General features: G+C 48.7%; 2 protein-coding genes across 7 annotated transcripts in view; one reads left to right on the top strand and one right to left on the bottom strand.

The window, feature by feature from the left end:
- LRRK2 (leucine rich repeat kinase 2) overlaps positions 1-15524 on the top strand; it is a 42933-nt gene extending 27409 nt beyond the window's left edge. For 3 of the 6 annotated variants that reach the window (XM_078861088.1, XM_078861090.1, XM_078861087.1), the window contains exons 35-50: positions 388-537; positions 1253-1447; positions 2048-2233; positions 2790-2902; positions 3208-3395; positions 3988-4148; positions 4682-4852; positions 5957-6057; positions 6877-7167; positions 7928-8109; positions 8710-8779; positions 9290-9474; positions 10170-10316; positions 11380-11570; positions 11963-12025; positions 14870-15524. In XM_078861088.1, the coding sequence (XP_078717214.1) occupies positions 388-537; positions 1253-1447; positions 2048-2233; positions 2790-2902; positions 3208-3395; positions 3988-4148; positions 4682-4852; positions 5957-6057; positions 6877-7167; positions 7928-8109; positions 8710-8779; positions 9290-9474; positions 10170-10316; positions 11380-11570; positions 11963-12025; positions 14870-14994 (2519 nt within the window). In that variant the 3' untranslated portion in view covers positions 14995-15524. The other 3 variants (XM_078861091.1, XM_078861093.1, XM_078861092.1) reach the window with 3 other exon arrangements.
- FBXL13 (F-box and leucine rich repeat protein 13) overlaps positions 11564-25900 on the bottom strand; it is a 37278-nt gene continuing 22941 nt past the window's right edge. Inside the window, exons 13-22 of the mRNA XM_078861111.1 lie at positions 24541-24639; positions 22576-22696; positions 21088-21250; positions 20441-20560; positions 19995-20121; positions 19251-19334; positions 18534-18668; positions 16495-16658; positions 15555-15754; positions 11564-11815 (exon numbers count right to left, since the gene is read on the bottom strand). Of these exons, the coding sequence (XP_078717237.1) occupies positions 15577-15754; positions 16495-16658; positions 18534-18668; positions 19251-19334; positions 19995-20121; positions 20441-20560; positions 21088-21250; positions 22576-22696; positions 24541-24639 (1191 nt within the window). The 3' untranslated portion in view covers positions 11564-11815; positions 15555-15576. The remainder of the gene's footprint in view (positions 11816-15554; positions 15755-16494; positions 16659-18533; positions 18669-19250; positions 19335-19994; positions 20122-20440; positions 20561-21087; positions 21251-22575; positions 22697-24540; positions 24640-25900) is intronic.

The raw sequence follows: 25900 nt of genomic DNA, 5'->3' as shown, positions 1-25900 counted from the left end.
TGCGTTTTATATCGGAACCTCACTTGACCAGCACACACTGAGCAGCGTGATGAAGTAAAGTCAAACTCCCTTGACTGACAAAAGGGAGGTCTTTATCCAGCAGTGGATTGAGAAAGCACTGTACATTTCCTCACTTCGACAATATGCTTACCCAATGGGTTTGAATGTTGCATCGTTTTTGATGGCTCCATGAGACACTTCATATTTTTGCCAGAGCTGCTCTTTCTACCACACATGGTGATTCTGCTGTCAGCCTGCCATGTTTTTCATTCCTGCAATTGGCTGTTAAGCCGAGGCTGCGTTTGCGCATTTTTCCGGGTCTGGCCAACGCTGTGATGGATTATTTTTTGTTCGGCTTTCCTGCTGCTGCTGCTGCTGCGCTTTCAGGTTCCTTTCTGCAGCCCTCGCGCAAATACTGGCGCCAGGGCCTCTCCCTGCACTGGGGCCCAGATGCCTACTGCCTTCTGGAGGCCGCAAACTTGAAGTACTGTCCGACAGACAGCAGCCTCAAGATCACCGTGCCCAACTCCAAGAGAGGTGCTTGAGGGGTCGCGGACAAAGGGCGGTCAGGGGTTCGTTGCCAAGAGACAACAAAAGTGAATCGCTTAACTTTCCATCCTAAGACAATGTGAACAAAGGGAAATTTTGACTTAAGATATTTTAATGGAACCAGCCCAAGAGGTCTTCACAGATTGGTGCTGTGCTTGGAGGGAGTCTGTTTTCGAGCAGACTCGCTCACTCGTAACGATGGGCAAATACATTCAAAATACAGTTTACTGGAAAAAATGTAAGTAGATGCGAATGACCGATTGTGACTCGTGTAATTTTAGATGCCAATTCTCTGATGTGTTTTCTGGTTGTTACCGCGTGTTGTTCGGCATGATGTCCGACGTGCTGATGAACATTACTCGACAATCCGAAACCACATCGGAAAGCCATCATACAGCACAAGTGTCAGATGCGAATTTCCACGTACTTTAAGGTGTGTACTTTAGGCACCATTTACAAATGTAACATCATCTCCTAATTCTAAGGCAGTGGTGGTGGATAAGTCTAACCATAGAACAACCAGTGTTGGCTTTCCCACAAAGTGGCATCTATTTTATTTGCCCAGGAGGGATGATTGGCCGAGTGAACTCGCAACCTTCCAATTGCGAGCCGCTCACTCCCTGGCCAATTTTTTAGATCCCCCTCTAAATTAGATACTGCCCATCTCCGCTGGACTAAGCAGCACGCGGCTGGACGCGTGCAGGCTGGCTGCTGCTGGGCCGCGCTGTGGACCACGTGGACTCGCTCATCGAGGAGTGGTTCCCCGGGCTGCTGGAGCCTCACGACGGCGCGGAGAGCAGCGCCGCGCTGCTGCACCAGTGGGCCGGGCTGGGGCCCGCGGACGACACGCAGCCGCCCTGCGTGCGCTTGGCCGCCCTGCAGGACATCGCCGAGTCCGGTGAGCGTGTGGCGCCCGCGACGCCCCAGGAACGTCGCCACGCGTCCTCGAGATGCGCAAGTGTGGTCGAAGTGTGATGGAAGTGTGGTCGAAGTGTGGTCGAGGGTTTTGAAGTGGTCCTCCTTTGTAGAGTAGTTCAGTTTCGCATGTGTTCAAATATCCCGAGGGTTCCCATTGCTTTAGGGAAGTTTATAGACGTTGCATAAATCTGTCACATTGCAACAATGACAGCAACAATTTTAATTCATAATTACATCTTTCTTTTATGGCACTTTTCATGAACTCTGTAGGGTAGTGGTGGACGAGGTGGGTTCATTCATAAATAGTTTCTTTAGAACAGCTTTGTGTTTATTTGTCCTTCTCCCGCACCTCCGATGAACAAGGTTGCCTACATATGGTGTGAAAGAAGTACATATTACATATACATACTCACCACTTCTCAAGCTGCGTTGCTCAAACTTTTTAAAATAATTTTCCTCTGAATCTGCTGTTTATGTTTATAGTCCCTGTATGCACGTTACATCCAACTTAATATTGTTGCCTCTTTGGAGAGCGTCTACACGTAAGCGTGACGCAGGGCGTAACTTTGTCTTGTCGCAGATGACGTTGTGTTCTTTCCGAGAGTCGGGGAGAGGCACTCGAGCGGACCAGAGGAGGAGCGGGAGCAGGAGACCCGGATCCCCATTGCCCAGCTGGCGCCCGATGTGGTGCTGGCCGACGTTCCCGACCACCTTCAGCTCGAGCTGTCCAGCTTCACCCTGGAGCAGTCTGCCGAGCACCTGTTAGGCGAGTTGCCGCCGGCTCGCGCTCGCGTCTTCGCCTCCGTGCCGCGCATTTGCAGCCGTGCACACGCAAACGCAACGCTCGCGAGACTGCGGGCAAGGCTCTTGAGCGGCGGTCCAGATAAGCTGCGTATCGGGTGTTTTACGCATTAAAAAATGTATATCGTTAATTCATTCGTAATTTAAATTTGTAACGCGCGCAAATTGCACGTAAGAGGACGTTCGGATGCACGGGAAAATAAATAATGGAATGAAAGGGAAAAGTTTTAAGATTCTGACAAAAGGTGTACGCCGACGTGTGGCGCGGTGACTGGGAAAGAGGGCCGTTACTTCCAGACGACTGGAACTGCGACAGAGAAGCGATGTCCTCCGCCATGTCTGGAAAATCTTACACGGCATGTAAATATCATGCGTAGTCATCCATACAGCGATATTGTTGCACTGTTTGAGTTTGCATGAGAGAAGTCAAGTGGATGCATGCGCCATTAAAGAGCGGAGATTGAAAAAAAAATCGATAAGTCTCATCTTCTCTTTCTGTTTTCTCTCTGACCGGACACCAGGTGAAGGAGGGTTTGGATCGGTCTACCGGGCGCTGTACGGCGGAGACCAAGTGGCCGTGAAGATCTTCAACAAACACATCTCTCAAACGCATCCGCACCGCCTCATGAGACAGGTACAGCAGCCAGGCGGCTTCACGTTTTAACACCGACCCAGGAAAGCCTCACCGAGGTCTTGCCACCAGTGAAATGCAAGCACGCCTTGCTCATACGAGTATCGTGCTTATTATATAAGGTGCTCTTAAATCCAGATTCTATTGTGTACGGTATATGAGTTTAGTTGTGTTCATGTGGCTGTGGCTCCAGTTGTGGTTGTATGGCTCTGGCTCTGTGTTCATGTGGCTGTGGGCTGTAGCTGTATTTGTGGCTGTGGGCTCTGGCTGTTTTTAACGACTTTAGCGTGGGCACGTCACGTGGGTAGGAGTTGGCAGTCCTCAGCCGCTCGCGCCACCCATCGCTCGTGTCCCTCCTGGCCGTGGGGCTGCGCCCACGGCTTCTGGTAATGGAGCTGGCGCCACGGGGCTCCCTCGCCGGCGTGATGGAGCGGGAGGGGGAGCTGCACCGCACCCTCAAGCACCGCATCGCGCTGCACGTTGCACATGGCCTCCGGTAACCGCCCACCGTCCCTAATTATCACAGTTGGCTGATCTCTCATTGGAAATGCGACGTCTTTTCTTGGATATATGCTGTGTTCTCTGGGATGCCAGAAGGGTTTTGTTTGTACATTATCGTGTGTCCTCTCAAGTCATTTGAATCAATGAAAGATCATGACAGCCCTGTCATTCGTTATACTTTCATGTCTTCCCCCCGCTATCCATGCCGTTGACTCCCTGCTCGTTTTTCTTCTTGTCACCGATTGTCTCTTTATCTCTGTCCTCTGTTTTTTGTGCAGCATCTTGAGATGTGGTCACATTTTCACGCAACAAATTCAAAGCGTTGTGTTGTATAGACTCGCACGGAGACCCGTAGACTCACGCAGGGATCCATAGCCTCACAAAGGGATTAATAGCTTCACAAAGAGAGGAGCCATAACCTCACATGAAGACCAATAGATTGACAGAAACTTACAACTAATTGCCTCTAAAACAAATAGGCCCACTGTTTCCGTGCAGCATGTCAAGATGCGGAGACGCTATATAATTCCCACATTGTGGTGTCTAAGTAGTAACAAGGTAGGTGTGTGTGCGCGTGCATGTGGCAGGTTTCTGCATGCTTCCATGATCATTTACCGCGACCTGAAGCCAGACAATGTGCTGCTGTTTACGCTGCAACCGAACGCAGCGGTCATCGCCAAGATTGCCGATTACGGCATCGCACGGCACTGCTGCACCATGGGCATGGTATCTCCCGATGGCACACCCGGTGAGAGCCGCCGCCTTCCCCACGCTGCACGCCTCGTAGCATCGTGGTTAGAGTCTCCGCGGGGCTGCCCTTGTTTTGTTATTCCTGGCCATGGCTAACACCCGTGGTGATACCAGAACCACCTTTGACACCCCCCCCCCCCCCACCCTTTCGCCAACCGGCATTGACCAATGTGATGTATGTGTTGAACTTCTTTCACACCGTACGTAGACATTTGTGCTAATTGGAGGTGATGAAGTTTGGTCAAACAACCCCCGTGACCATCCAGCAGCGGCCTGACAAAGGGCTCTGCATTATTACTAAATTTATAAAACTGGGGATCATAAGGGATTAAAGGGAAGATAATTATTGATAATCCATGCTCAGCTCGTCACAATCGATATTAAATGGGATTTGCCATATGAGCGCATATCCTGGTGATGGTGACCTTCAGAGTAGAGGTGCAGAGAGAAACATTGTATTGATCTCTTTTAAACGTTGCACATTTATTTCGCGACTACTGAAATGGGGGGGGGGGGTTGTCCTATTTTCAGGCTACCGCGCCCCCGAGGTGGTGAAGGGAGGCGTCATGTACGACCAGCAGGCCGACGTGTACGCGTTTGGGCTCCTGCTCTACGACCTGCTGACGGGCGGGCGGCGCATCGTGGAGGGGCTGCGCTATCCCCACGAGTTCGACGAGCTCGCCTCCAGCGGGAAGCTGCCCGGTCCCTGACGCACGACGCCTCCTCGCACGCACGCAAACACACGCACGCACGCAAACGCACGCACGCACACAACACGCACACATGCACACAAACACACGCACGCACACAACACGCACACACGCAAACACACGCACGCAACACGCACACACGCATGCAACACGCACGCACACACGCACACAACACGCGCAAACAACACGTACAAACACACGCACGCGTGTGCACGAGCGTCCACGCGCCAAGCTCAAGCCATCATCCTAACCAAAGCCATTAACGGGATCCACACCTCGCCCACGCATCCTACCCTCTGACAAATCCCCCAGCTGATGCACGGTAGCAACGCGAGCTCCAAGACCTGCCCTCTGGTCCTTAGCTCTTCCCCTTGGTCGCCGCACTTGTGGAGACGACTCCAATGCCGGTCTCGGCAGCCGCCCCTCCCCGACACTGCACACGTCCCACTCAGCACAACTGCATCGCTTGTCCAAAAACATGTTCCCGATCGTGTTAGGTCTGGGAAGCTCAGCAGTTTTAAGCCTGGCTAGTGCTTTGATGGGTGACCATCATGCACAAGCAGGTTGTTATAGGCTGCGGGGCTGCGGGGCTGTGTGGTGGGTAGCAAATAGCAGTGTAGAAACATCCATTGTAATACTGTTCTTTTTGGGTTATATCGCGTAAATATAAATGTTGTTAAATCTGCCACCACCTCACGCAGCCATTTCGCAAAGGTTTGTCATGTAAATAAAATATGGCAATCCGTTACTCTACAACACACCGGTGTGCTGAACTAGTAACGAATTGTCATGTTTTGTTTATATTTACGCATCGAGCCCAAAAAACATCGATGGATATTGGTCGCGAAAGTGTACAAGTTAAACTGCCTGTACTTACATGTTCTCGTGTGGATGCTCCCCACCACCAACTCACATTGACTATAATGGTGAAGTATGACCATATAACTCCCATGGCCTACACGGCATGGGTAGGCCCTCATTCAGCAGTGGCTTGACAAAGGTGCTGTATATGGACACGCCTGTTGATTCACACGTGCATCGTGTGTCAAAAGTAGCTTTGCATATGACTGTGTCGCGTGGGTTGTGGTGTGCTCAGACCCAGTGACTTACTACGGATGCAGTCCGTGGCCAGACGTGCAAGAGCTCATCGCAGCCTGCCTGCAGCCAGAGCCTCAGCAAAGGCCCGCGGCCTCGCAGGTATCCCCATCCCACACGATTTAAAACTACTGAACTTTTTATTTTACCAGTTAAGGCCCACTGAGCTATTAGCTTATTATTCAGAAGCGACCTGGCCCCAAATGGTAGCTCAACGAAGTGGCTTATCACGTGGAAATGTATAGCAGCCAAATACGCCAAACGCACGTCGATTCCACATGTGAAGGGAAAAACCGGAGAAAAATCCACGCGACCACAGGGAGAACATGCACACTCCAAATATACAGGCGTCATTGTCGGGGTAAAACCCACGACTGCCTGCATATCAGGCGAGGTAGTTAACAACTCGCCACCGTGGCACCCCCACCACTCGCGCAAGGCCTGTTCTAACGGCTAAGGAGACAAGCTCTGCATCCAACTTGGTATGCGATGTTGTATACTTACGTGGATGCATGGTGGAGCCCTATAGTCAGTGGTAACATTGTTCTTACAAGCGGGCCGACACTCATCACACAGTGCTGGTAAATGCTGCAGGGTGGTCTTGTGTGTGTCTGGAGTTTTGGGGGAGTGGTGACGTAGTGGTTAGCGCATTGAGCTACAAACCGGGCCACCAGCGTTTTATTCCCGCTCATAGCCAACATTGGTGAGTAATATCTGAACCGGTCCTGGGCCTTCCCTTGGTCAACTCGGCACTTAAGGAATAAATATGGCTGGGTGTGGTTCTGGCCACACCACCCACTAGTAGTATGCCATGCCAGCCTTCATACTCACTCAAAGCACTTGACTGCAGCCCATGTGTTCTATCTTTGTTTTTATCTTTGGAGTTTGTTCAACATGGTTTTGCGTTGCCGTGTCTTGCAGCTCGTGTCGCGTTTGGCCTCCCCCGAGTTGCTGAGCCTGGTGGCCGTGGTGGCTGCCCCTGTGAGGAGGACACCTCCTGACCTCGTGGTGGTCGGCCAACTGGACGGCCCCAACGTCTGGCTGTCCGGAGGAGATCAACCTCGGGATGGCTCTTCCGGAGAGGCCGAGAGCGATCTACAAATTAATGGACAAGCAGGGGAGGAGGAGGACCCCTTGCAGCCATCGGATGAAAAAACGGCTGGGGTGGAGCTCTGCTGCCTTGACCTCACTGGGAAGGTTCTGCATAGAGAGGTGAGGGTTGGCAAGGCTGTGGTTGTGCAAGGCTCTTGTGCTGCGCTGGTCGGGTGGGTCGGCGGTGGAGTGAGCTGCTCCCCGTGGGAAGGTTGCGAGTTAAAAGCCGAGTAGGGGGTTGACTCGGCCCCATTATCCCTCTGGGGTTAATAAATTGAGCACCACCTCGTGGGGAGGTCGACAATGATTGTCACATGGGTAGACTTGCCTCCGCCATAACAATGTTGATTGTAAGCAATGTTGATTGTACACTAATGGTTGAGAGCTGTAAACTGAAGATGAGAATCCTCGCAATGCCCATTTGAAGAGTAAATTACATTGACTTGACACCGGAAAGGTTCTGTACATAGGTGAGAGCAGGTGAGCTGTAGTTGCTCGATACGATTGTGTAGGGCAATTGGTGTACAATCTTTTTTTAAATATATATAACGCTGCCAATGGGGCACAAGGATGGTTGCGCAACACGCGACCTCCGCCTTGCGCCCATTCATTGAACAGTCACGTGGTGCAAGTGCCTACAAAACGCGGCTTAGCGACGTCATTGTCCAGTGCCGTCGCCATCTTACGCAGGGTGGTGCACCGCTAGCTGCAGAATTCCAAATGGGAATATCTTCGTTGCATGACGTTAATGCCGATATTGTGCTTGGAATACAACTGGGAATAAACTTAAGCATAAGAAATCAACAATAACAGTGTAAATTTTACAATTGTAAATAAAACGCAAGCAGGAAATTGCAGTACTAGGCCTTTACTTCTGCAGGTGCTGCCAGACCAGCGGGTGCTGAGCTTGTGCTCGGCGGAGGTGAACAAGCGTCAGTGGGTGCTGGCGGGGACACGGTCGGGGCGCGTGTGGGCCGTGAGTGCCGCCCCCGAACGTGGCCGTCACTCCCTGCACTGCCTGGCCGAGCCGGTCACGGCGCTGCTCTTCGTCGCCGCCTACCAGTAGGCCTCTCGCTTCCCGAGCGACAACAACACACAAACACACACCTCTGTAGAAATGACCGGGTCGCTGATTTTATCATTTCTGTTTTGGCTGGGTGGCAAAAAGATCGGGGCGCCAAGCTGGCAACTCTTAAGATGTTGGGTTCAAGTCCAGGCAGCTGCCCATGATTGCACCTCACTTGATGGTCTCTCCCTAATCACCAATGACAAACGACTCGTGGTGTAAAATTTTGTACGGAACATCATTGTTGGTTGCGTTTCAGCTGGGAGATTTAAAAGTTGGTTTGACTGTCCTGCACTTAGCATTGTTCTGTGGCAGGGTGGGTGGAAAAGTGCTTGCCCCCCCCCCCTTCTGTGTGGAACAGAGATAAATTGAAGTAATCTCAGTAATAGCTCTGTGGTATCCGCTTCCACGGACCATTCTCCAACATTATTTTATGACACCGATAGCACAATAGGAATTGGGGAAGACAAAAAAAAAATAGACCCTTTGAAAGGTGGCTCCGTTACAGGTAATTCATCCTGACGACAACATCAACGTGGATTTACAGAAGTAAATGTGAACCCTTGTTGTCCTGACGTCATCTGCTTTGTGCACAGGAACGCAAGTGCAGTGCTGGCCGGGACGGCGAATGGGACGTTGGCTGTGTTCGTTGTGAACTCACTCGAGGCATGTGTGCAATCGCCAAGCACCACAGATGTCTACTTGTAACCTGGCACACGCACACCACAGCATGAATTGCAAACAGCTCACAACTCCCGAGTGTGCCACAGAGAAGACTTTGATGGTGCTGCGGTGGCGACATGTTAACTACCTCGCCTGTTATGCAGGAGATCATGGGTTCCATCCCGACCCTGACATTTGTATATTTGGAATTTGCATGTTCCTCCCCATGGCCATGTGGATTTTTGTCCGGGTCCTCAGATTTTTCCCTCCACATTTGGAAACACGCATTTAGAGTATTTGGCTGCTATAAATTTCCACATGACAAGCCACTTAGTTGAGCTATCATGTGGCCAGGTCGCATCTGAAAAAGAGCTATAGAGCTCAGTGGGCCTTACCTGGTAAAATAAAAAGTATGAAATAGTTTAGTGTCCTCCACTCACGGGTTAGATCTTGCTTGTAAGAAGCTCTCTTTAGAGTCGCGATGCCAAGTGGTTTGATGGCGTTGTTTTGTAGACTCCCGGCTGTGTCGTGAACACGGTGCACGGCGTGGGCTCGCCGGGCCGACCTGTCACGTGCCTGACCGTGGCGCCTTCTGCGCCGCTCGACAGGACCGTGTGGGGCGCGTGTGGGACGCAGCTGTTCGCTCTCAACAATAACTTACAAGTGGCCAAAGTCATCGAAACTACACCCATGGGAAGGTGACTGTTACACACAGCCAGCCCTAAAAGAAAATTTTGAAAGCGTTCAGTCTGAACTTTTGTTTTTACATTTGGAAAATGTAAATCTATTTGGCCTGTTTGGCCCTGGGCCACTGTTTTCTCCCCCCCCCCCCTCCGTGTTTCCCTGCCCTCACCCTCATTTCCATTGCACTGTCTTCCCCAATCTTGTCTCTCGTCGATGTGAAGTGTTTTGAAATGCGGTTGCATACAAACTCTTAATCTTTTTCTTGCTGGAGTTTTTCCCACTCACGTGGGGACTGCTTTTCTGCTTTCTCCACTCATTCCTATCCTGCAGCCATCATTTCCATATTCTGGCTCACCGCTGTGACCCACTTATTTCTATTCCTGCCTCTGTTTCCACTCTAGTGCTTCCATGATCATCGCCTTCCTTACAATAGTTTCTCTTTTTTATGACATGCCCGAGCCCTGCAAGTCTGTTTGCTTTCAGCTTTGTCCGAGATGGGTTGTGATTCTTGCCTTCTTCGTTTCCGACCTGATCCAGTCTTGCGATCCCTGAGATCCACCTCGCCATCCTCATTCGCCCCTCCCTGATTTTAGGCATTGTGACACTTTGTAAATTGAAAAATGTTGCCGTCGAGCGTTTTTGCATCTTGCTGCTACGGAATCGCGTTGGGTACATTGTGGTGGGATGGCGTTGCGCCTGTGGAAAGCAGGAGAGGCGCGGTTCCTGGGTCGTCCGTTGCATGCATGGCCGTGGGGAAGCAGGTGTTCACGGCGACGGAGGGCACGTCCCGACTGCAGGTGTGGGACATGACGACGGACTGGGGCCACGGAGCCATCGACTGCGCACCGCTACTCAGGTTTGCTTCTGCCACGGTGTGCTGCCTCAACTTAATTCCCTTTATAATGTCCCTCGTCTGAAGACGTGGATGGCTCAGACTGCTCACTTGGTGCTGCTGATACCCTGGGTTTAAAAGAAAGGTAGCCAGGATGGAGTAAACTGGGTTCTAAAGTGTGGCAAGCCTCAATCAGATCACTGACTGTAAAAGAAACCCATATTGAATTTGGCTATTTCAGATCTGAGAATTGACTCGTGATAAAAATTGGTGAATGTGCAACCCCCCCCTGCTGTTTACATCAGCTGGCACTCGTAGGCATCTCAGAGGTAGCTCTGTGATATTCGCTTCCGTGCGCCATTCTCTGAAGACTCAGGGTTACCACTGCTCTGCCACAGAGCCGAGGATTCTTCATCTCATAACTTGACACCGTTAGCACAATTGCAACGAGTCTAAGAGCCTCCTACTAGTTTTTTAAAGCCTTGCATTGGCTGGCACCACCACCATATAATCACGAGCAAATCCATCCGTGCATCTCCTCAGTCGTTAAGATCTGTTCTGGGCATACCTTGATGTGGGCTGCGTTCCTGGGGTGAGCGGGCATTTGCTGTGTCTGCACCTCGGTTGTAGCATTCCCTACCATTGTATATTCGTTTAACCAACAATGTGGATACGTTTAAGTCGCGTCTAAAAACACATTTTCTTAAGTTCATTTATTAAATCTAGCTCTCCTTCTCTCATGGCCTTTCCTTAACATTAATCTTACAAAGTGCCTTGAGACATTAGTGGAAGGTGCCTTACAAATAAATGTAAATTATATTATTCATTGTGATACAACTAGATTTGAAGCTTTTGTGACTGCAAGGATTCATACTCTTCGGTAAAGTCACGTAGGTAAAAAAAAGTCGTGATTTAATTTAGTTGTTTTCATTTTTTATTTTTTACCTCCGTGACTTTACCGAACAAACCAAAGAGTGTGATACAACTGTCTTAATAAAAACCCGAGTGAACCTCAAACATGCAGAGGAGTGGGGGTGGGGCGGCCAGGTTCGTTGTGGTGACATTGTGAAAATGATGGCTTGTCCAGGGAGCAGTACGGGCGAGACAGGCAAGCGGCGCACGTGCAGAGCCTGCTGGTCCAGAGGAACACGGCGCTGTGGGTGGGCACCAGCGGGGGGGTCCTGCTGCTGCTGGACGCGCTGTCCCGGCAGCCCCTGCTCGTCACACAGCGGCTGCATGGACCACTCCGCCACCTTCTTCCTGCGCAGAGCTCCTCAGGTACGTCACCAGCCACGATCGAGCCACTGCTGAACTAAGGCCTCCCCAAACCGTCACCATCTCTCGCGGTCTCACGATGCAAAATAAATCCATCTGGCTCCTGCGCCCGAGCGCTCCCTCTCCACGGTCGACGTACTCTGGTGCGCGTTCCCTCCTTTGGTGCGGAGATACAGATGAGATGAGCTCATGCGCCAAGAGCATGCGACGGCTTAGAGGAGAGACCTTCATCCAGCAGTGGATTAATCCTAGACGATGTTGACATAATTTTCAAGGGTTGCAAATTGTGAGTCAGTGACATAAGTTTTTGTAATGTTTTACAGCTGTTAATATTTTCTTTATTACAAAGTTGGTGGTGTGCAGCATGTATTAAAATATAAACTTTTGCTTGGCAGATCGGTATCCAAAGAATTTAATATTTGCACTTGGATCAAACATCGCAAAGAAGGATGACAAAGGTAAGACTTTTTGCCCGCACATGTAGAAATGTACAAGGTTAATACACGAGTAACTCGTGTAAAACAATACTTGTGTGCAAGCTATAAGATATTCAAAACTGGTCCAAAAGGCCTCAAAGTTCTCAGCTCCAGCAGTTGTGGAAATTCCTCTTTCCTATGACAGGAATCAGTCTCTCCTTCGCTTAACAGCCGTGTTGGCTTCATACAGAGGGGTACTTGTTTTATAAACCTGTCTCAGAGGATTTATGAGCCGAGTTCACGACCTCGCTACCTTCCAGTTGAGTCGGGGGCACTCCTCGTCACGCCACCATCTAGATGGATATATAAATCGAATACAGAATGTTGCAGTGGTGTAATGGTTCTCACACCGGACTTGCAATCCAGAGGTTCCTTGGTTTACTTGTTCTACTGATTTGCAAAAAGTGCCATCAGCTGGTCCACCTAGCACAGGGATGGAACCTTTTTTCTGCCAAGGGCCATTTGGATATTTATAACATAATTCGTGGGCCATACAAAATTATGAACTTAAAAATTAGCCTGTTATATTTGGTCAAACATTTAATTAACTCACCCCTAATGCGATGGCTGGAACTGCTTCTCTTTGGCGAGGCGTGTGATGTTAGCTGGTGTTGATGATGTTGCTACTCGCAACTGCTTTTCCAGGTTTGCTCCTAGATTTATTGAATTTCGAGTCCCGCCTTGGCAGGGCCACATCAAATGTTTTCGCGGGCCTTATTCGGCCCGCGGGCCGGACGTTCCCCACCCCTGACCTAGCAGGATGGGTCCACCAGTTGATCGGCAGGCACGTGTGGGGAATCGTGTTGGTACTCCCACCTCAGACCATGATGTTGGGCCAGCATAGAAAAGTAGGCCAAACACCCTCGAGAGGGACTCTAGTGGAGGCCATTTTTCCAGCAGTAACCAAGAAATTGCAGGGCTGCACCTTTACCTTGTCACAATTTTGATACCGCACTTTGAGATGCTCTCTAGAATTACATTACAATTGTATGCATAGAATATCAAAAATTAAAGTCACCCGTCATCCAGCAGTGCTTCAACAAAGGTCTTCGCATAATTCTTAAAAAGTAACTTTTCATCCACAATCCTATGTGCGCTTTCATGTGCCATGTGGCTTGCATATGGGCGCACACACAAGTTCATGTGCCTCGAGGCGTGTCATAATGCAGTAAATGGAACCGTTTGCTCACATTTGAGCTGAAATGTGCACGCTGGAATATTATTATGTAAATGTTATGCAACTGTATTCTGTATACTAATTGATGACTTAGGACACTAAAAGCAGGCCAGGCAGTAGAGACAAGACAGAATAGGTGAGGCATACAATACTGATGAGACATTACAGATGGAGTACAATTGAGACAGCACAAAGTTAATGAGTAACTCGTGCATATACATAGTACTCGACTTGTACACAGTAAGATGTGTGGGGGCCAGAGGGCCCATGAGCGGATGTAGTAAATGCTATTTATTGACACAATACACCCAGGACAGATTAGAACAACGAGGCCATGCCGCATGGTTCGTTTCTCGCACTTCTGTCGGGGTCAAAGAATTGCTTTAGTTGGGCTGAGTCAGTGTTAATCATACCTTTGGCATTCAGAGTGAATCTTGCAGTGACCCACCTGAGTTTGATTCCCAGTCATGGCTAACAGACCAATGTCGAATTATATCACAACTGGCTATTAAATTATTACTCCTGTATATATGCACAAATACATGCTACGTCTGCATTTCCAGGTGTGGTGCAGAAGACTGACAGTATTTACTTATATTGTTAATTTATTTACAAACTATTGCATGCTTATTTGTAACTACATATCTGCTTTAAAAGGTGAAACATTATTTGTTTCTTGGTTACAGCTTTAACTTCAATCTAGATTTGAAGTTTTCGTGACTGCAGGGATCCATACTCTTTGGTTCTTTCGGTAAAGTCACGTAGGTAGAAAAAACTAAAAAAATCACGACGTTTCGGGCGCAACACAAGCATCCTTCATCAGGTGGGACAACCACAGCAAGAAACAATTGCTGAAGTGGGCAAAAGGGCTGCTGTAACAAGAGGCTATATAGGCAAGAGAAGAGGGAGGAGCCAGGGAAGGAGATAGAGAGGGGGGGGGTGTGAAGGTGGGGCTTGTGGATGCAGAGGAGATGGGGATACAGGGAAAATAATATCGTTTTTACCGAGATAAAAAGTATTAACGGTAAAGACGAAACAAAGAAGACAAATTATACGAGAAAGTACAAAAGATCCTGGATAAAAAAAGCGACAACCAGGCAGTCCAGATGAGATGGATGAGGCAGAACAAGACAGTGCAGGTGGTACGAGCGAGTACAGACACAACTGTCCACGTGAGGCTCAAAGTAAGGACAGTATAAATAAGACGGTACAAAACAAGATGCCATTGATTTTAAAAATGATTTGTGCCTCTGCAAGTCAAGTAATCTGTGTTGGGGAGCCTTGAATGCGATAATTTGGCTTGAATTGTGAGTGGATTTGACGATGTGTGTGTGAGAGTTTCAACTCCTGCATGTCTCAATAATGTATAGGTTGTACTCTCCCTGTGTGGGGAGCAGTGGTGGTGGTGGTTAACACGCCGCGCTATGAACCTGGCGACCAAAATTCGAATCCTGCTTACAACCAACACCAATGAAGATGATCTGATACTGGGTCTCCCTTGGGTCGACTCAACCTCAAATGAGTACCTGGTGCAGTGTGTAAACATCACCAATAGGCCTTGGTAGGCGCTTGCTAACAACACTTGCCCCAAAGTCTTTGGCGATACGAGGGGGACTTTTTGTCTGTGTACACTCTCTGTGGGTGTGCAGCTGGTGCTGTGTGCGTCCTGGTGTGGGATGCCAACTTGCCGCACCACGCACGGAACCTGCAAAACCACCTGGCTGTCCGGCACGATTTGGAGGCCAAAATGCTGAATGGACCCTTCATGGAATGATATTGAAATACGTTGACAGCCTCACTAGAGTGTCTTAATTATGTCCGCCTCAATTAAACTGCACTACAAATGACCTGTTTACAATAGGAATACACTGTTGCCTTGCTAAATACTGAGATTTTTAAAGCACATCCCCCAAAACACCCTTCCCTCTCTCCCCTGGATGGAGCTGAAGGATGATCAGTAATGTCCCAGTGAGAGATATCCTATTGAACCAAAGTAACACTAAGAAAGTAACGACTACACAAGCACCTATTTGGTTTACAATCCTCGTTGAGGACTAGCGTTGCTGCTTTACATCAAAATATTTATGCTGTGGGTTTGTTTACTTAAGTTTTTCTCCGGCCAACTGTTATTTAATTCTAGCTTTACTTGCAGAAATGAAAAAATTGTGGTCTGGTTGCAAGGGAAATAAATTGATCAAAGAATAAACACTGTTTACAATCACTCCAATCTTTTGTTACTGTGTTTTCTGAAGTTCATATTTGACGCCGTTTGCTTCACACAGTTATTGTTTGGCTGATCACACATAACAGTTCACCGATAATGACGACACTTACCGGAACGGGTGACTCATTAAGGTTACGCTGCACTAAGAATGCCATCTGGCTGTGGATCAGGAACTCCTCGTTCTTCGTTGGCAACAGCAGTCACTGGCTCCAGGTAGGTGCCACTGGAATCATAACCAAACCAGGGTGGCGGAGACTCGGAAGTATGCTGCCAGCTCTCGAGCCGGGCTCCCAGCTTCAACACAGCATGCCTAAAGACACACACGCACAGTTTGTGACAGTGACTTCAGTAAAAGCACAAAGGTACATAAACGCCTCTATGTTATGCACTTCTTCACCAACCCACACTGACCAAGACGGTGAGGTATGGACAGATATATGAGGCCCTTAGCAAGCAGGGAACACACACTTGGCGCGCAACTGAAATCACAGCAGGCTTGGGAAAGTGTCTGTACTTGTGCAAACAGCGGCTGAACTTCTCACCGAATATTTTCCAGGTCGCTGGTAGACTGGAATAGGTGGCACGTGACTCGTAGCTACCGCGAGTGAGAATTACACCCGATGCGAGTCGCCGAATCATGCAGACTCGAGTGAAAATAAGCCACACGCAGTGCCAGGTTAAGCTAGTGCGGGGCCTGTAGCATATGTTATAAAGGGGCCCTAAATAAAAACACATGAAAACACATTTTTAACTTGTGTAGAAAAGTAATTGCATTTTTTCATTTGCTATATTGCCAGATAATACGACATCGCTAAACTTAAACAACCAGTCGTTCATAAAAGTTGAAGGCAGTATAGTACTATAGTAATAGAGCAAGTGTAGAATCACTGAACCGGAATAGCATTTAGCGCGGGGCCCTTGAAAACCCGGGACCTGTAACATATGCTAATTGGCTAATTGGATAATCCAGCACTGGCCACGTGTGTAACCAAGCCAGTCAAATGACACCACAGTATGTGACAGTCGCTTGTGTGAAAAGGGATTCCATACCTGCTGACCCTGGGGCAGTACAGCATATTGAGGTGTGCGAGCTGCCGGCAGCCTTTCCTCAAGTAGCGAGTGGCCAAGTCTCCCAGCTTGACGCAGCCGGAGAGGTCCGCGATGCGCAGGTAACGACAGACTCCCGACAGATACTGCGCACTCACGTCCGTCAGCTGCACACGGACACGTGGGGGAACAACGTAAGTTCCTGGGGCCGGCGCTCCTGATACACTTAGGCATGGGCGTTTTACGCATAGCAAAAATACACATGCATGGAATTCAAATATGTAGATTTTGTTTGCATGGTGGTTCAGTGATGCAGTAGTTTGCGTGGTGATACGGCCACCCGAGTTCGATTCCTAACTACGGATAATATTGGCAGAGAGTGGTATCTGAATTGGCGCTGGGCACCCCTCATTCGATCGGTAATGACCGGCGTGGTGATTCCGTCAAACCAACCCCCCTATGACGGAAACAGCCTGTGGAAAGCTTTCATAGGAAAACTGCTGTGCAGCAATTTTTCTGATGTGTGTGCGGTGAAGGAGCGGTCACGTGATCCCCAGGGCCGTGAGTTGGCGTCCTATAATGTGCTCCATCGTGCAGTTTTAATTTTGGGATACAACTTATTTTAGACTTTCTTTGGTTTAGTCCATCCTGTTAGCAGCTGTCTTAGTTCTGTATTGTTATTCCAAGTTTTTAGAAAAGTCATTACATACGCCAGCCATAAGTTAGTATGAGAGACTGTACGGTAGAGCATCTATCGAATGTACTCATGAGTTCACTTTCAAGTTGCATTTTACCAGCCTGGAAATCCATTTCACTCGCCCGGCATCAACTGGAGAGTTCATTACTCAGACCCAAATCCTTACTGGAGCACTGTCTGGCCTAATTCACTGTGTGCAGCTGTCCAGCACTGACATTGCTCAAGTAACTATTCTGTGCCCGATTGTGCCTGTTACCCGGCTATAATAAACACTCCGAGTTGACAGCACTCTCGCACGTGTTCATCTGTTGGCAGATGAGTTATTTAAAACTTTGGTGCCGTGCACTAAATCCTGAAGTGTTAAATAAGTTTAACCTTTACACGGTGCCCATTTAAATTGCTACGATACATTTGAGCAAAATTAAATAAACATGTCAATCTAGCACAGGAGTGCTCGCAGAATGTTCCCTTTGTAATGAATGATGTTTTCACCTCATTTTTGCCTTTGTTAGATTCCCACTTCACCAACTTTGGTGACGAATATCTGAACCAATGGTGGGCCTCCCCTAGATCAACTCAGCCTTAGAGAGTACCTGGTGCAGTGTGCAAGCGTTAGCACTAGAGAGACAAAGGTGGCCAGTCGTGGTCCTGGCCACCCACCCACCCCCTTGTGCGCCATAATGGCCTTAATCGATGCTCACAAACAGCATTTGCCCCAACAGTCTGTTAAAAGCTAAGGGGATCTTTGTGTGTGTATGCTATGTATGTGCTTGTACATTTATATGAATTCTCTCTCTGCATCCCTGTGCTTGAAGCACCACTTGGTACTGGACAGCCTATGGACATGTCATCCACAATGCGTCAGAGCACGGAAGATAAGTCAAATTGATGGGTGCCCACCATGCGGGGATTGTGCTCCGTAGTGGCAGTGTGGCAAAATGAATTGTGCTGTACTTCTATGCTCCTACATCTATATTCCAGGCCTTCACCAACCCGCACAGCTAGCGTGGTGCAGAAGTCAACTGACCTCCCATGAATCACGCTGCGTGTGTAGGCCCTCATCCAGCAGTGGTACTGGCTGAGATAATGTGCATTCGTCTGCACATGCCTACCTAGCCTACCTAGCCTACCTAGCCTACCTAGCCTACCTAGCCTACCTAGCCTACCTAGCCTACCTAGCCTACCTAGCCTACCTAGCCTACCTAGCCTACCTAGCCTACCTAGCCTACCTAGCCTACCCGAAGTGGCCTTGCTGCACTCTCCAGACACCTCGCGTTTTGGGAGGAGTCCCTGCTCAGTGTCGTGCCTGTGTGCCTGTGTGTGTGGGGGTACTCTAGTTGGGTACCTGTGCGCAGCCAGACAGGTTGAGGTAGGTGAGACGGCGACAGCAAAACACGAGGTTCTTGACCCCGAGGTCGGAGAGCAGCCGGCAGTGCGACACGTCCAGCCGCTCCAGGTCCCGCACGCGCTGGCAGAACTTCTGAAGTTCCGATCGATGCCGCACCACACTCGTATTACATACAGGGGGTCCACAGCACTCTCCTTAATATGCAAAACATCACTTGCGAATGACGGGTAAGTAATACAAAAAATTACAGACCCTTTAGTAAATTCACTGCTGGAAGAGGGCTTCCCCACAACATGGGTCGTGGGGGTTAGTCTATCATACTTCACCACGCTGGTCAATGCATGTCGGTGAAAGTGGATAGCACAGACTTGTGGTTCCAAGTTAATGTGTGCTACCGATGTGCGTTGATTTTTTTAATTAGTGCTTTCTTAAGCCCATTGATACTTTTCGGATTTTGTGAGGCACAATGTCGAGTAATAAGATATGTGGGAGCATAGATATACAGTACAACCCTACAGTTTGCTTCACTGCCCTGTGCTGCCTACAGCATAGGCCCACAGCCTATAATGCCTGTTATGCATGGCGCTCGCAAGTCCAGGCACTATTCAGCCTCCACGCTAATGGGCCTCTGAGATCTGACGAGATCGGATGCACTCTGGTCGAGCTGGTCGTAGGGTAGCTGTTCCTGACCACACTGATTTGCAATGTCTGTACCTGCAAGCCAAGGTCTGAAATGGCGACGCACTGCGATATGCAGAGCTCCTTGAGTCTGCTGTTGGTCCCAATAGCTGCAAGGCCCTGAAATGAAACACATGTTTGTTTTTAGTACACTCCAATGCGAGCTACGGCGTGTACAGGGCATACAACAGCTGCCCAATTCTATTGGCAGCAGCCAACAGAGGTTTCTGACCAGTGTGTTCTTGAATGTGAGGGTTTTCGCTCGTTTCCTACGCCATGTTCAGCACAGGACCAAAATAGCATCGACCTTAAACCATACCCTGCCAAAAACATCTGTAAATATAGAAACTTGGTATTTTTATATCTAGAAGTATTTAAGTGAGTTTCACTACAGATCTTTAAAACATGGACTATATTTACATAACATTTAATTAATACATGGATTTTGTTCATCATAAAACATCATCAGCGATGGTCTATCCACGGCTGGATGAAGGCATCCCCATGTCACCATTCGTCAAGTCTTGCGATGTCAATCTATTCCACTCCGACACAAAAGCTAATCTCTCATCGCTCCATCTCCACAGCGGTCATATTCTTTGACGTCTTCGCTCCTTTGGTTGCCATTCCATCACCAGTCTTCTTATCGGGTTCACATTAAAGGGTTATAGACATGGGCGTTTTAACATGCCCATTGTTTCTGGTCCGAGTGCCATCTAGAGTGACAGATACTGGTCTGGGTGTTTTGTTGGACGGGCCATGGAGTCCGGTGCTGCGCACCTGATCCTGGATGTTGGTGCCAGCCAAGTCAAGCGCGACGAGAGCCGGCATGTTCCCCAGCAGCTCTAGCCCAGCGTCCGTGAGTTGATCGCAGTAGCGCAGGCTCAGGTGAGTCATGCTCTGACACCTGAGCAGACATCAGGAAACAAGCGAGTCACACACGAGGCATTGCCAAAAACGAGCAGCACCTGAATGATTGCTCTACCCCAACATACCACTTCCTAGCCCCTTTATAAGCGAGCCCAAACCCTTGTACCCTCTCACAGTGTTCATCATCCTACCTTTGTGTAGGTTTCAACACTTGCGCTCTATAGCTCTCCGATGTGCTTTCAAATTTAGCTCACCGTTGGGACTGGCTGTTGCCCAGGAGAAGATTTACACGACCACCGGTCCACTCTCACAATGAAGTGCTATCTGTCCAGACGGGGGGTGAGTGCGATTCTCACTTGGGGATCAGCCTCGTCAGGGTGAGGTCGCTCACTCGCACGCAGTTGCTCAGGTTGAGCTCGTGGAGGTGGGCGGCTGCCGCTCCCTCGGTCAGGTGCCTCAGCCCCGCATCGGTCAACCTGGCTCACACACATCGACAACAACGCAAGGCAACCCTACACCGCTGCAGTATGAACAGCATATTCTGCACGCCTTGTAGTAAAGGTGCATTACTTGCACATGCAGCTGCTGGCAGAAGGGCCTCCACCAATAGGAGCTCGAGAGAGAGCCCCTCTAGATGGTATTTTGACCGACTCGTCTACACCGACATCTTAGAAGAGGTGGAAGTATCCACACTTTACCCCAGCCCACATGCACAATCTATCCTTCCATCAACCAGCTGTGCTGAACCCATTTATGCTACTGGGTGGAGAGAGGCTGCAGGTCGGGGGGGAGGGGTTGCGGGGGAGTGTGAGGGAGGGGTTTTAAGAGACGTGCACCATTGTTTTTACCGTTAAGCCGAACCGGCGACCTCCGAATTGCAAGTCCCGTGTGCTAACCATCACACCAAGACAGCGTCCCTGTCTCGGAGTGACGCAGATTTATTGCAGCGTTAGTGGGTTGGTTGTGGTTAGGTTGAGTGGCAAGGGCTGGAAGGTCGGCTCACTTGGCGCAGTCGGAGACGTTGAGCAGGTGAAGTTTCCGCAGGGCGGACACGGCTTTGAGCGCGCCGTCCGTGAGACTGGAACAGCCCACGACCTGGAGGCTGCCGAGCCCCGCGCAGCCCTGGCAGACAGCTCGAACCGCGTCGTCTGACATCTGCTCGTTACCTGCAGGGATAACACTTTCTCAACGACTTCATTTCAGCTGCGTATGTCTGGGTGGGTGACCCAGAAAACACTTCCGCAGCCACATCAAGCACATCTCTCGCTATGACTGTGACTACTTGACACGTGCAGCCTCCCCGTCTACTCGCAACCTCAGAAAATATTCAGTGAGACATTTGTCCCTGCTTTTCACCTGTGCACGTCGTGGGAGCTATTTGACCATGATTTCACCACGCTGGTCCGTGCGAGCTGAAGACACGGACGTTGGAAGATGGGTAAAGTAGAATGGATTCTACTGCACTATTTTCTGCCCACAAAATAGCACAACCCCAGCAGGCTAGAACACCTCCCCCATGCATGGTGTTCATCCATCCAAGCAGTGTCCAGGCTCGAGCCTGCTTAGCTTCCGAGATCTGACGAGATCGGCCGTATTCTGGGTGATTCGGCCATAGGCTCTCCCGCTCACACCACTGGCAAAAGGTACCGTAAGCACAATGTGGCAAGGGCTGCTTGCTGCAGCAGCACAGAACCACACCCCATGGCAAGCAACACATGGCTGGACGAAGCCCCACAAGGGCACTGCCTTAATGAACGTTTCCTGTACGTCTTGTGAATGTAAATACGCTCAGTGACTGTACAACAATATACACCATAATCACGATTATTTTACCCACGGAAGCGTTACCCAGTCTCAAGACTAGTTTTCGTGAGGGTCTGGCATCGAGGTGTTTGGCTAAGACCGTGTTGTGTGGGAGGAAACCAGAGGAACCCTTTAAGAACATATTTTAATAGAGGGACTGGTTACATTGATGCATGATTAAGATACACGTGTGCAGCACTCCAGGTAAGGGTTTGGTTGTTTGAGTAATTCCGTCCTTCGGTTTTGACACTACGCGAGTCAAAAATGTACGTTACTTTGAACTACTTTAAAAAAAAACGCTTGTTCTTACATTACAGCGAAAAGGGCGGATGAAAACCCCATGAATGTTTCTCAAAGAGTCTTCTTACAACGTTTAATTCCAAAAGAAACAAACACCACGTGTTGTAGTTTAGGGGTACACATCACAGAACACCCCCAACACAGGCCCCGAGGGTCACGTGACCACTCAGTCACCGCGAATGCATCAGTTCTTCTCCATCACACGACATCAAGCTGTACAGCAAATTTGCTGTCTATTATTATGCATTTCACTTAAATGTTGCGTCCAGTACGAGCTCATCTGGCGCAATGCACATGCGATAATCTGCTTTTCAGCCACAGTGTGTGCATTGTTACACTCAGAGGAGGGTATGTTTTTATAACGTGTTCCCCGTGCCATGTAACTTGCCTTCGGTCTGCAGGCTCGCAAGTTTGCAGCACTTCGCCACAGCCTTGAACGTTGCGTCGGATATGTGCGGAGAGCCCAGCAGACTCAGGCTCTGCAAGCCGCGGTTCACTTCAATCAGCGGCTGGAATCACAAACAACAATTTTGGTTAAAAAAAATATTCTATACCGAGCAGATGACCGAGTTAATATTGTCTGCTCGAGTGCCCCGAGGGATAACAATCTCTCATCAGTTATGTCCTTCACGTGTGGTTTGTGACGCTGTACAGATTACGCAATCGCCGGAGAGAAAACGCAAGAGACATCATATTGACCACTAAGAAACGTGGGCTTGTGCGGGACACGTCGCTAGACGGGATGACGACCGGTGGTCGAGACCAATGCTGGAGCCGCAGCCAAAGGAGGCAGCATGCACAAGAGTACGCCCACCGAGGACATTGAGCGATGAATTCAGCTCGCGTGCAGGAGTTTTATGGATTCTTTCATCGTTAAATGGCGTGAGATGACGTCTTCAGGGAGGCCTGAACCCAGAAGTGGATCGATCATGGCTGATGATGATAATTAGGAAAACGGAACTCAAGAGTTTCTATGAATATGTTTATACTTGATCCCTCGTACATTTATCCATTTTTTTAATCCACTTGGGACTCCACCTAAAGTTAGGAACTCAATCCTGTACGGAAAGTAGAAGTATCGCGATGGATTGATGCGTCGTTCAATTTTGTTTCGTGTTACTACCAATACACGCGTTGAATCTCACGTGTAAGAATCAATGATGTTATTAGATTAGCGGATGCAATACATAACGAGTGCATGTGGCCCCTCCGGCCAATCTAAATCTTGAATCGAAACGCAACCCTGATTTCGTGACAGTACATTGAAGCGTAGTGAGGAGGGAAATGGGGGGGGGGGGTGGCAATCATTACTCTGCTAATATTAGTGTATTTAGCATTTGTTTTCAATTAGTATCATTGTGAACCCTAATCAACGATTTTTGGGTTTAGATCGCGTTATTTATAAATGTGTCGTAACCCTCCACCACCCGACACGGCCAATCAGTAAAAAAAGTGTCACGTTGACAAAAGACAAATAGTTCACTGCTTTAGCCCATGAACTATTTGTCTTTTGTCAACGTGACACTTTTTTTACTGATTGGCCGTGTCGGGTGGTGGAGGGTTACGACACATTTATAAATAACGCGATCTAAACCCAAAAATCGTTGATTATGAACAATATTGGTCGCGAAAGCCTACGTGTTAAATTGTGAACCCTGTGGAGACTGTGAGCCCTCTGAGCAACATGTGTTTAAACGGGCACGAATGCTTTACCACTACTTGCTCAACCTCCACAGTAAGTTGCATTTACCATTGTTGCTCAAATCGTGTTATATATCTTAACGTATAAATATAAAAACACAGCCCTTTGTTATTCCACTTCTGGATGAAGGCCTCCCCATGCCGTATCAGTCACGGGGGTTGTTTGGCCGTACTTTGCCATGCCGGTTAGCGTAGATTTGTGATAACGTGCTGCATAAAGCATGAAGGAATCTGGCATCCTTCGCAGAAGATGAATCACCAGCCAACTTGAATGCGTATCCCAACATAACAACACTTTAACCATACCCATAAGATCTTATGGAAGACCAATGTTTTCCAAATGCATCATAGGACAAATTACATAAGCAATGTAACAAAAGAACCCGTTCCCAGTAAATAATCAGTTTCCTGAGCACTGCACGGATCGTTACATCGTTACTAAATTACGTTTACTATCAGAGGTTTGTGCATGTTTTACAAGCATGCATAATTAGAGGAGTTGAAACTTTGCATTGCTTTGGCCCAGATGTTTATTTCTTTGCTATGTTTGTTTTGCAGCCACCCATCATCCTAATTGCTTCATGTAATCTGAATGCTATTATAAGCTGATTGGTAATCACAGGAATGAGCAGAATGCGGTCTCTTTACTCACCAGCAGACATCCGTCTGTTAGCGTGGGGATGTCGTTAAGAACCAGCGAGAGGAGTCCATGGCAATTTGTTGCGATGGACTGAAACGCGTCCACCGATGTCTGCGAAAAGCATAACACCGAACACTTCAAATCCAAGTATACAACTTCATGCCCAAGCATAGCACTTTAAAACAAAGAAATTGGCACGTTTGTTCACGTGACAACTTTATTTGTTTGGCTGTGTCGCGTGGCAGAGGGTGTACAACCAATGTTGGCATTTAACTGGCACGGTCTGAACCAAAAAAAATCTATTATGAATAGTGGCGAATGGCGGTTGTTGTTGTTGTTGTGACGGTGGGCAGCATAGACGTTGGGAGCACAGAGATACAATACGCTACATTTTGCTGAACTTCCCTCTGGTGCCCACCACGTAGGCCCACAGCCCTGTGGCAATCAACCTCTTGTGCAGCAGGGGTGGTCGCCCACAAAAAGCGCGTCCAGGCTCAACGTTTGCCGAGATCCGGTGAGATCGGGCAATGCCTTCTAGGCGATTTGGTCACCGACCGGCAGAAGATTGAGATCAACAAAATGAACAACAAAAGTTTCAAATATTGAGGCGAGGGCTGGCTGCCACATGGCAGGCGGTCTCACGTGGAGATGAGAGGCTGGTATCTAAGCCCGCACACAAGTTTGCAATGCTGCTGCTGCTTCTCATCATCAATGATGCAGTGTGTACAACCCCAATCCTCAATAACAACCAAATAAATCCCGAGTCTTTCACGAAATAGTCTTCTGTGCATCATTGTGGTTTCATACATCAAATGTTGAAAAGTAAATGTTCACAAATGCCTGGTATTTTCAATAAGGTGTTATTTTTCATGGATAATAAGTGCCTGGGGAATTATTAATTCAACATATGGGTTGCTTGGTCCGCTAGCCATATGAAAAACAAATGTTATGACCCACTTAATAATATTTAACTTACAGCCATTTGCCAATCCACTGCTGGATGAGGGCTTCCCTATGCCACATGGCTCATGGATGTCATTGTGCCATGCTTCACCATGCTGCTCAGTGCGGGCTGGTCAAAGTGGGGAGAATATATGCAGGACAGAAATACAGCTCACAATGGATTTTTCTGCACTGCCCTCTGCAGCCCAACATGTAACCCCACAGCCGATAACACCTCTAAACGCTGGTGTTCATCCAACGGAGAACTATCCATGTGCAAGTCTGCTTAGCGTTTGAGATCCGACAAGATTAGACAAATATGCTAAGATTAAACTGAGAATATTATTCGAGCAAGCTCACCGTATTTAATAGAAACGCCTAACCGTGCAGCGGCCGTAGCGTTCTCTGTAAACGTCGAGTGAGTGAACCG

The sequence above is a fragment of the Lampetra fluviatilis genome, chromosome 11 (genome assembly GCF_964198595.1).
Source record: "Lampetra fluviatilis chromosome 11, kcLamFluv1.1, whole genome shotgun sequence".
NCBI classification, from domain to species: Eukaryota; Metazoa; Chordata; class Hyperoartia; order Petromyzontiformes; family Petromyzontidae; genus Lampetra; species Lampetra fluviatilis.
This window is presented reverse-complemented; position numbering and strand designations above follow the sequence as displayed.